We start from the raw sequence: 11,714 nt of genomic DNA on the forward strand, positions 1-11,714 counted from the left end.
GAAATGAACGGGGAGCAGCTGCCTCTGCTCTAGGAACAGAGTGGAGGGACCAGTAAGGCAAAGCCCCTAGTCTGTTACCCAGACCAGGCAGTTTCTGGTACAGGGAAGAGGCAGAGAATACTTTCCACTACTCCTCTCCCAGCCCAGGCTGGCTTGGGAAGGGAGAAGAGCAATGGGGCAAAGCCCCTATCCTGTTCCCTGAACCAGGGAGACCAGCCTAGGAGAGGAGGGAAGAAGGTAGAAAAGCCCCATGTCTATTCCCCAAATTGGGGAGGGCAGGGAGCACTGCCATGCTGTTTTATTTCCAGACCAGACCAGGTGGGTGGTGAGTAGAGGAGCATGCAAGTGTTCATTCTTACAGGGTGTCAACCTGGAAGATCTGTCTCTTGGACAGGGAATGTATCCTACGGGAGAAACTGAATGGACACCGGTAAGCTTCTAGTTTTTACCAGCAGAGTAGGGTTTCTGCTGGTAGAAACAACCCCTGTATGTAGCCTCTGTGTTTCTGGGATACTCTGACAGATGAAACAGAACTCTGGAGAGAAATCCTGTCTTACACGAGTAGCAAATATCATGGCCAGTATTTCTGCAACTCACTGTCTGTTACTAGCAACATACAAGATGGATAAGCATAAGCTAGAAAGTGGCCACTCTTCATACACATATATAACCAAGAGCACAAACAGAATCCAGACACGGTGAGGCAGGGTTCAATTCAATCAGATGTGTCTGGGATCTTGGCACTGTCCAGTGAGGTCCTGGGACATGAATGAGTGCTTTCATGTGCTTAAAGAGGTTTCAGGTTTGATGTCTAAGTCAGCCCTCATAGTGCCCTGGCTTACTATAGTTGGTAAATGGGAATTTCTGTGCAAAAATGGGATTGCTCTGATTGTACAACAAACTGACATGCAACTCTAGTTGGGTCACTTCTCCAGAAGAAACAGTGCTTTAACTGTTCATTGCTCCCTATGAAAGGAAAAAGGGTTGGGAAAAGGAATATGGTAAGCTTCCCTCCTTCCCCCCCATGAAGAATACAGAAGACAGCAGGTTAGTAATGGTGTGTTTAGCAACACGGTAGAGCGACATAACATCAGCGGGCACAAACTGGAATGCCACAGCTATGTCGCCGTAGTGACGCAGTCCCTCACTACAGTGCATCACTATGGCAATGTAGCAGCTAAAAATAACCGTGCACTGCTGACACAGCGCAGTAACAGCTGATATTGCATCACCATTTAGTACTAAATGACAGCACAGTAACACCAGCACCATAGGGGTACTGGGTGCATCTACATGTGCACTTAGCATGTAGCAATAAACTCTGGTGCAATTGATGCCAGAGTTTTTCTTGGGTGCAGCGTTTACATGTGCACCCAGTGCCACAGCACATTGAGCTAGGACAGAGCAGCCCCAGGGTTGGCAGGGGAGCCGGGGTTCCAGTCTGCCAGCTGGGAGTTACTCCGTCCTGGCTCAACTTGCTGTGGATGGGCTGGCTGGGGCATGAGGGTGTTACAGTGCAGGGCTAGCCAGCAGGCATCCCCCACTGTAGCACCCTCATAGTGCAGCCAGCCACAGTCACCATCTACACGTGTGCTTTGACGCACATAACTACTCCACTGCACAATAGTACTTGTCCCGTAAAGTACTATCCTACAGTGGAGTTAATTCATTTACTGCACCTGATTATGGGTGCATGTGTAAATGGTGATGGTTTACTGGGGAGCTAACTGAAGTAATGGACTGGTTATGGTTGTTATGGGCAGGTTATGGAACTGCACTGGCAAGTAAAGATAGCAAACATATTTCTGAAAGACATTTTTGATTGTTGTAGAATAACAAAACAAGGCTCTTGAATCCATAATCAGTTGAAATGTTTCATAAACTTTACTGAGGGTGAAATATTTAGATTTCAAAGCATATTGTATAACTGTCCTGACATATTTCAGTTCAATGGCACACAGTTCTCTAATGTTAGCTCTCATCTCTGTAATCGTGTATTAGCCTGGGCTGAGTGCTGGCTCTATTCTCTGCAGGTAAGGCGCAACAACAAAATTTGAAGCTAGAAGCAACTCTCATGCTTTATTCAAGTAATGGGACTTGATAAGCAATAGGGATTAGGGATGGTGAACTTCTAACCCAAACAAGAAAATGTGGGGATGCATTCATTCCTTTAGATTAGGCTCAAACCCATCATTTTGTGCTGCTGATGTGGCCATGCTCCACAGGAGCACTCTCTGCGTGCAATATTAGAGAATTCCCTTATATAGAAACTTGCCTAAGATTGCAGGATTGGTCTGGTTTGGGGGATTAAACCAACTTGTTTAGTTCTTGTACAATTAGAATATTTAATATTATGAACAATGAACATTTTGGGAGAAGTCAATGATGGTAGAAGCACTGCCAGGACTTAGTGCCCTAGGGGTTGCCTTGTTCAATTTAATAAAGCTGTGGCCTTTTTTGGCCACTTTTAAAATACATTTCTGTCTATTCTCATTGTTTCCTGCCCTCAGCAAGTATAAAATGTGTAAAGTTGGAAGGTTAATACAATTTTTTTACTTATAATTTATCACACATACAACATTAATGATGTTATTCTGTGGTGTGGAATCTGGGATTTAAGTCATAGCTCTAGGATTACAAGCCAAAAACAATGAATTCTATAACATCTGGATAAAGCTCTCAGTAGGAAAAGAGGGAAAAAGAAAGGAGAACCGTACCAAGCATGCTGACATTCTAGCATTGCGACCACAGCACCAGCGCTCTTCCTTTAAATACTGGCACATAGGAAACCCCCACATTTCCACCATGCAATCTGCAGAGAGAGAAAAATGGTGTACTGCTTTCATAAATACTTTTACTCTTACTTATATCATTTTTTGTGAAAGACAAACAGTAGTCAGAGCAAGGCAACAGAAATGTTTCACTGCTACTCCAGTCCAATAACAGAAAGCATTTTAGTGGGGGTTTTTAAAGGTATTTTCTCAACAGCAGATATTTTTTATTTAGGCTCCATTTCTGAAATCTTCACATTTTCTAAAGCTATTCCTTTCAGACTACCCAAGTGAATTTTATACAAAATCTGTTAAAAAATGTTAGAGAAAACAAAAGCTTTTGTGATTCATTTTGGCAACCAAGATGCTGACATGCACCTCAAACTGTAAGCTGGGTTGCTTGTCAACCTAACAGGACATATGCATCACATCCTGCTGGGCTTTTCTTTTACTGTAAACAATTTTTAAATAGTATTTCAGCGAGTTGTTACAAAATAATTTGAGCTTATTATAGTGCTGAAGGTTTGTGCTTCGTTGTGGGACATTATGTTTATTTTCCAGAAAAAACAGCTGCAATGGCTCTCGCTGTTTTTTCAAAACATTAAGAAGCTTTTACATCAGAAGTTACAAATCAGTTTATTTCAGTCTCATTAAAGTTTAAAATGACAACACAGCTTTTAAATTAATGTTTAAAATGAATGTATCTGTGGGAAAGCAAAACTGTCAGGATTGCCTTAGTATGTTCATACCACTCATTTTTCGTGATTTTTTTCTAGATTGTCCTTAAAAAACCACTTTAAAATCACACTGAATGTTAATTAATAGGCTTTTGCTTTTCCAAAAAAAAAATGGAATACCAATTGGATAGCATAGTGGATAGCATCTTAGCATTTCAACTTAGAAAGATTGCTCAGAAATATTTTTAGATTAATCAAGATGATGGGGTTAAAAGGAGGACAGTGGAAATAAGTTAAATACATTAGAAATGGGATACAAACATTTTTGAAAGGCCTATCACAAAAATGTGTATAAATATGATACAAGAGAAAAATACCAGACCCGTGGTCTAACAGGGGGACCCTCGAAGAGCATGAGGATCCTTTTGGGCAACAAAGTAAAGAAAAAGGGAAACTTTCTAAAGCATTAAGATACAGGCAACAGGAAAAACTGCAGCAGACTTTGGCCTACGAAAAGAACTCATGAAAGCTGCTTTACAACAATATTTTATATAAAACATCAGGCAAGATTCATCTCTGCTGCAAATATGGGCTACATGAGAGAAAAATCTAGCTGATTGTTTATACTAAAGTGATGGTTAACAAGATTCTATTAAATATACTTATATAAAGCAAACAATATCTGCTATGGCTTTTATTGTTTGGTTTGAACTAATCAGACTCTTTATATGCATATGTTATGAATATTTCAAACAAAAACTGGCAAACACTGAAACAAAAGAGCAGGTTAAAGTCTTGGAATTCTTATTTTTCCCTTCTTTTGAACATATCCTCCAGTTATTCTACTTCAAGGCACACCCACTACCCATGCAAGGTAAAAATGTTACCAGAAAAGCTAGACTATGAATATTTATAAATCATATGAATGATTAGTTAATCTGAAGCATTCCCATTTTCTCTCAAAACAAAATCAAAGTGCTGTCATCCACTTATAATATTAAAAAGGAAAAATATGGAAAAAGAGATGGAAAGAAGAGGAAATATAATACCCTAAGACACAATTTTGTTCTAGAATTCCTGCCGTAATTTATTTTGCCAATGTATTTTGTAATGTAGGTTCCTTGGGGTGCAAAATACTTCAGCATAATATAGCTGTATGAAATACTTGTATTTTTATAATTATCTGACTGTGATCACAGATAAAACACCTGAGCAATATAACTTTCTCCCCAGAATTATAGGAAGAACAGCAAGTTAATTGATTCTGATTTAAAAATGATACCTTATAAAGTTATTTCAGAAGTCACGCTACTTCTTTTAAATAGGTTGTGTTGAAATATGCTTTAGAACAAGGGTGCTCCTATAAGGGAGCAAGCAGCCAGAGAGGCCACTTGAACAGGGCAAAGAAAGGCAATCGAGGACTCACCTGACCAGCAGCAGTATAAACAGCAGGTGGACTTGTATAAATACTGAGCTTGAGCCGGCCAGGCAGGACATGAAGCAGCAGGGCTCCTGAATTTGGGAAGAAAGCCACTCTGCAGCACAGGAAACAAGCAGGGCTTGCTTATACAGATAGGTGCCCTTGTTTATGTGAAGCCGATATGAAGAAGGCTTGAGTACCTGCCAGAGGGCAGGTGATCGCTATTAGGTTGTACTAGCAGTTTAGCCTGGAGCCCTGCAGGGGCAGGAAAGGCTTACTTAGACAGCCAGAAGCCCAGCAGAGTCTGAGACTGGAACTGGTGGGGTCCTGCACCCCAGAGAGGGGCCAGGAATATTGTAATGGGACTGGCAGGGTCCAGCACCCCAGCAAGCAGCCAGGAATAGTGTAGTGGGACCAAAAGGATCCTGAGGCTCACAAAGGGGCCACAAAAGAAACCAGAGGGCCTAGCAGCCCAGTGAAGTGCCAGGAGTGAGACTGAGGGGCCTGGCAGCCCAGACAGGGGCTGAGAGAGGGGCCGAGAGGTCTGAGGACCTAGAAAGGGGACAAAGGAGGGACTAGACGGTCTGGCAGCCCAAAGGGAAGTTGAATGAGCAGCCAAGAGGTCCAGCAGCTTAGGGAGGGGCTGACTGAGGGGCCTGGAGACTCAAGTCGGGCTGTGCGGGATACTGAGCTGTCTGAAGATTCAGAGGAGGGCACATGAGTATAAGTGGGTGACAAAGAAAACGTCCATGATGACACAACATGCAAGGCTTCGGGTGTGGTGTAGGGGAGGTATGGAGCCACGCAGTTAACCCCTAAGCCTACAGAAGCAAGGTCAGGCCAAGAGGGCCTATTTGAGCCTGAGGGCATAGTTGAGACTAGTGGGGGTTCAGGGGAACCCCCTGGAGATTTGGTAGGATTGAGGCTCACTCTCAAACCCATGGACAGCCTCCTTTATTCAATCTTTAACAAGATCAGGGCATGGTGCAAGCAAAATGAGAGAGGGCTGACTAGAGTCAGAGCCAAGAAGGAGTTGCACGGCCCCCAGGGACTTGGACCTGCTACATGATCAGTATGTCTGGTGACTTAAAAAAAAAAGTTCACATCATAGTAACTGTTCTGTCATAGAATCCTAAAGTGGAAGTTCAATAAGTATTGATATACGAATATTGAAAACACTCAAGAAACCTTTCCAACATGGATGCTTTCTGAAAGATTGTACAGCAAGTCATCATGGCTAGAGATAGACATTACACATAAACCAGTTTAAATGAAGAGAAACATCTGTATGAGAACAGATGTTCAGTATATATAAACCAGTTTGAAAATGGTGGAAACCGGTTTGAGAGAAACCTGATTGAATGTAGACTTAACTGATTTGCCTCAAACCAGTTTATGCAATGTCTGTCCCAAACCCCTTGCTGGTTTAAGATAAACCAGACACCCCCAGCATCCCAGCAAGCTCTCTAGGCTGGATGGGGCTCTCTGCTCCACTGTAGAGCTGGCTCTTCCCCTTTGCTCCCTGGCTGGAGCTTGGCACAGACTTCCAGGCACAGAGTGTCTGCCTGGCTTCTCCCTGCTAAGCAGGGATTATTCTTTCCATCCCCTCTGCCTTATGCAGACACCTCAGTATTAGCTAGCAGACCACACGCTGGCTAAGGTCTGTGATGTGGGAGAGGACAGAGGCAGACAGGCTTTTTGGAGCTAATCAACAGGTTGGTTAATGTCCTTCCTTGGAAAAGCTTCTTAAGAAAAGCTCCGTTAGTTAATAGAGAGAGGCTTTGTTTTCTTAATGATTTGATAAACACCAAGTTAAGGGTGATAAACATTCCCTGCTGGGCAGCTGGGGGTCAGAGCATCCTGCCAGGGCTTGGCCATTCCCCCCTCAGCTCTGTCTTGTGGAAGTAAAGAGAGGGCTGCTCTAGTGCCACCTGGCCTCTAGCCTGAGCCACTGCAGGCATGTCCCTGCATTTCTGGGATGTCCGTCTGCATTACAAACTGATTTAGCCTAGCCAGGTTAGACTAACCTGCAAGAATTGAATCAATTCAGGCTCAGGCTTTTTGAATGTCTGCCCCTAGCCCACAAAAGAGCTGTGGTGGTCTACCTCATTGGAAGAAACTAACAAGACACTTTCAAGTCAGTGCAGAAATGGTAATTAGGATGGCCTTTTTCCATATAACTTTAACAAAGTAGGGAATTGCAGGTAATAGGTTGAAACATTAATAAAAGCTGAAGTAGAGCGTAACCCTGTTCACTATTAATGAGAAAGAGAAGACCTAAAATTTAGACTATCAGCTCACAAGTATCCCACTGTACATATGTAGCAGGTGTCACAGCCACAAAAGTACATTAAAAGGAGCTTTTGTAAAAAAAAAAAAACCCAACCAAAGAAAACCCACATATTTCACATTCAAGCACCATTCCACCATATTTCACTAATCAACCCCTCATATTTCATATTCAGGTCTGCAAACTCTTCATGAGCTTCAGGTTCTTACATCCTTCAGCTTATAAAGGATGGGAGCATACTGAGCACAACAGATCTAAAGCAATGTCTTCGCAAAACATGAGCAGCAGGATTTCAATTCAGCAAAGCCTTTAACCAGAAGTAGATAACATTTATACTATGCGACCAGAAAAAAGATCATCACAATCACCAATGAACAAATTTCAATGAGGACAAGTCAGATTTTTTTATTTTACTGCTTTTAGTACTGTGCAGTTGATTCTGCTTTGGAACACTGATTCTTTTCTTCTGATCTAATGACAGAAAATCAACACAAGTTAAGTGCTCTGCTGAATAAGGTGTTTTGTTTAATTAGGGCCTAAGCAAAAAAAAAAGTGATGTTAGGTTAGTTCCAAGATGTATGTCACTCTTCTCCACCTGTCATAGACTGAGCAATATACAGAAGACACATCAGGTATGAAGGAATCAGATCAATGGTCCAACAAAACAGATCAAAACACTGTTTATACAAAAATGAATAATGTTGGGCCAGGTAAAGCATTATGAGGTACTATAATGAAAGCAATCCTTTTTGATAGCCACAGAACACAAGTCCTATTACAAAACTTGAGACAAGATAAAAGCAATGGGGATAATTTCATTAAGACATTTTTAAAGGTAGATAAATGAAGAATTATCTCTATATTGTTTCTAACAGCTTATTACATAGAAAGGGAAGGACTTTTTCTGCATGAGGAAAATCTTAGGGAATTTCCAGTACTTTTCTTCTTTAAGGAGAAGGAATTTTTGACAATTTCAGAAGGACCAATCTGAAAAATTTATAGAGATGGAGCATCAGTGAGAAAAATATGATTTAGTCCTGGTATATATCAATTCCTCCATGGAGCTACTTGACCTGCTCCTGACAGCAGGTTGCCCTCAAGATTAGTCCTTTAGTATGTGTCCTTTTTTAATCCTCCAGAAGGTAGGGAATCCATTAGATTTAATAGGGAACACACTGTACAGAGTAGTTGCTTTCTGCCTATCCCCTAATCTGTCATAACTCTGAATTCCTGTGGAAGAGTTGTCATACTCTTAGACTGATACCTATTTTGCCAGGTTTTTGGATGAATGAGCAGACAGGAGCTCTCAGCTGATAGCACATGAGTGCAGTGTGAACAAGGAAGTAGGGCCTGCTTAAGCAGAAATGCTAGGCCAACCACTGGAGCCAGAAACACAGGACCAGTGAACAGGCCAGCAAACAGGAGAGTTCGGGTGAGAGTCCTGCTTGGGAGAGAAGCAAGAAGGAAGGCCTCTCCGGTTTGGGCTCTGCAGTGTAGGTTCAGTTTGGGAGCTGTTCCAGTAGGAGTAGCTGGGAGTTCTAGTATGGAGTCTGTTGGAAAGTTTGCCCGGTCGTTTTCTTTTTTACTTTTTCTTCACTTTAAGCTTGTTTGGGGGAAATTCTCCTCAACGTGCTGCTCACAAACAGGCAGATATTGACTGAGAATGTGAAGGTGGAAGGTAACTTGAGTGACAGTGACCCTGAAATAATAATGTTGAAGTTTCTAAGGTGAAAACGGACGGAGAGAAGCAAAATAAAGATTTTGGACTTTAGAATAGGAGACTTTAATAAATCCAGGAAACTGGTGGGAAGGATCCCTTGGGAAGCAAGTCTGAGGGAGCTGGCTGTACTAAGGATGCCCTTTTAGAGGCACAGGAGCAAAATATCCTGATGCTATAGAGAAATGGGAAGTGCAACAGGAGCCAGCCAGCCCTGCTAGACAGCCATCACTAAAGAGAATAACTTGGTCACAGTACTAGGAAAGAGTATAAGAGTATTGCATGGGCATGAAGGGTGAAATTTAGAAAAGCCAAGGCACAATTTGAGATGCAGCTGGCAAGGGACATCAGAGGCAGTAAAAAAAGGATTCTACAAGTATATCCAGAGCTAGAGGAAGTCCTGAGATACTATGAGTCCCTGACAATACAAAAGGGAATCTAGTTATGGATGGAATGATCTAGTGGGGGCTGGTCCTGCTTTGAGCAGGGAGTTGGACTAGATGACCTCCTGAGGCCCTTCCAACCCTAATTTTATATGATGTAGAGAAGGCTGAAGTATTTAATATTCATTTTTTACTTCAGTCTTCACAAATAGAGGCAGCTAACAGATGATGAGTGCAGTTGGCAGCAAAGATAGGGGAAGGGACAAACAGACTAAAATAATGCCAGAACAGATTAGGGAGTACTTACAGAAGTTAGGTGCTTTCAACTCAGTAGGGCCAGATGGGACATGCCTTGGGGTACAGAAGGAATTAGCAGAGGTAATTTTGAAGCTATTGGCTATCCTTTTTCAGAACTCATGGAAGTTAGGTGAGATACCAGATGACTGGAGAAGGGCAGTGCCCATCTCTAAGAAAGGGAAGAAAGAGAAATTAGGGAATTTCAGACTAATCAGGTTGATCCCAATACCTAGAAGGATCATGGAGCTGGTCCTCAAGGAATCTATTGTGAAACTCCTAGAGGAGAACAAGGTGATCAGGAACAGCTAGTGTGGCTTCATCAAGAGTGGAGAGAAACAGTTAACCATGTTAGTCTGAAGTCAAGAGCAAGTCATGCCTGACCAACCTGATTTCTTTCTATGACAAGGTGACAGGCTTTGTGGATGAGGGGAGAGCAGTGGATGTGATACACCTTGACTTCAGCAAGGCTTTTGATATGTTCTCCCCAGGGGTATAATGGGCCATATTTGATGCAGATTCAGCCTGAATCAGGGACAGTAATTTGATATGTTAATTCAGATCACTGTCTCTGATTTGATTAGGCCAAATCCAAATCCTAAGATTTGATGCTGATTCAGAGAAACAGCGATTCGGCCATAGACACAGCTTTAAATGTTTTTTCTACATACCTCAAGGTACCAGGAAGGGCTCATGAATGCTGTGATGCTGGGGCAGATGGAGTGCCCCACAGCAGTGGGGGGGGGAGGGGCGCGGGTCCCCAGCGTGCTCAGCAGCAGACCCAGAAGTGGATTGGAAGCACTTTTGGTCCACTTCCTGGTCCGCTGAGGAGCATGCTGTGGTGATCGGCCACAGGGGGACCCTAGGGCCCCCCCCAGACCCAGGAGGCACCAGTTGCTGAGCTGGGCACCTACGGGGGGCCCCCCTGTGCGCTTCCTGGCAGACCCGTAAGTAGACTGGAAATGCTTCTGGTCCACTTCCGGGTCTGCTGCCGAGTACGCTAGAGACCCCCCCTCCCACGCTCCTGTGGGATGTTCCATCTGCCCCACCATCTCAGCATTCACGAGCTGCCTGGTACCTTGAGGTATGTAGAAAATCATTTAAAGCTGTGTCTATGTCTGAATCATCAAGTCTTTCCGAATCTCTCTGAATCGATTCGGAGGCTTCCGATTTGATTTGGAAAGGTTAAAGTGTCTCCTGATTCAATTTAGATTTGGCCACAGAATCAGGCCACATCTCCACCAAATTGAATCAGTGATTGAAGCTTCACACAGCCCTAGTTCTCCCACGACATTCTCATTAACAAGCTAAAGAAATAAGACTAGATGAAAGTAATGTAAAGTGGAGACAAAACTGCTTGGATCATCATGCTCAACAAGCAGTCATCACTCAGTAGCTCAATGTTTAGTTGGCAGGATGTGGGTTTTCCCAGGGGTCTGTCCTGGGTACAATATTGTTTAACATCTTCATTAATGGATGATGGGATCAAGTGCATGCTTGGCAAATTTGTGGATACAGACACTCAAAAGGGTAGGGCTAGGATTCAGAATGACACAGATAAACTGGAAAAATGGTCTGCAATCACAGAATCATAGAAGTAGGGTCGGAAGGGACCTTGTAGATCTTCAAGTCCGAACCCCTGCCTGGGCAGGAGATAAACTGGGCTCAAGGGACCCCAGCCATGTAGGCATCGAGCTGCTTCTTAAAGACCCCCAGAGTAGGAGCCAGCACCACTTTCCTTGGAAGTTGGTTCCAGATCCTAGCCGCCCTAACTGTGAAGTAGTTCCTACGGATGTCTAATCTGAACCTACTCTCCAACTACTTGTGGCCGTTATTTCTTGTTATCCCAGGGGGCGCTGGGGGAAACAAGGTCTCCCCCAAACCCTTCTGGTCCCCCCTAATGAGTTTATAGCAGGTCACAAGGTCCCCCCTCAGCCTTCTCTTGTGAAGGCTGAACAGGTTCAGGTCCCGTAGCCTCTCATTGTAGGGTCTGCCCTGCTCTCCACGGATCATGTGGGTGGCCCTCCTCTGGACCCTCTCAATGTTGTCCACATCCCTCTTGAAGTGGGGCACCCAGAACTGAACACAGTACTCCAGCTGTGGCCTGACCAGTGTCGCGTAGAGGGGGAGGATCACCTCCTTGGCCCTACTTGAGATGCACC

At 43.5% G+C, this 11,714-nt stretch overlaps 1 protein-coding gene across 3 annotated transcripts in view; it reads right to left on the reverse strand.

The window, feature by feature from the left end:
• The window catches only part of METTL25 (methyltransferase like 25), an 83,715-nt gene that overhangs the window by 30,350 nt on the left and 41,651 nt on the right, over positions 1-11,714 (reverse strand). For all 3 annotated transcript variants that reach the window (XR_003094337.1, XM_025205557.1, XM_025205558.1), the window contains exon 5: positions 2,718-2,812. Coding sequence is in view for 2 of the 3 variants with exons in the window: in XM_025205557.1 (XP_025061342.1) it covers positions 2,718-2,812 (95 nt within the window). In the remaining variant the exon portion in view is untranslated. The remainder of the gene's footprint in view (positions 1-2,717; positions 2,813-11,714) is intronic.

The sequence above is a fragment of the Alligator sinensis genome, unplaced genomic scaffold (genome assembly GCF_000455745.1).
Source record: "Alligator sinensis unplaced genomic scaffold, ASM45574v1 scaffold976_1, whole genome shotgun sequence".
Taxonomy (NCBI): domain Eukaryota; kingdom Metazoa; phylum Chordata; order Crocodylia; family Alligatoridae; genus Alligator; species Alligator sinensis.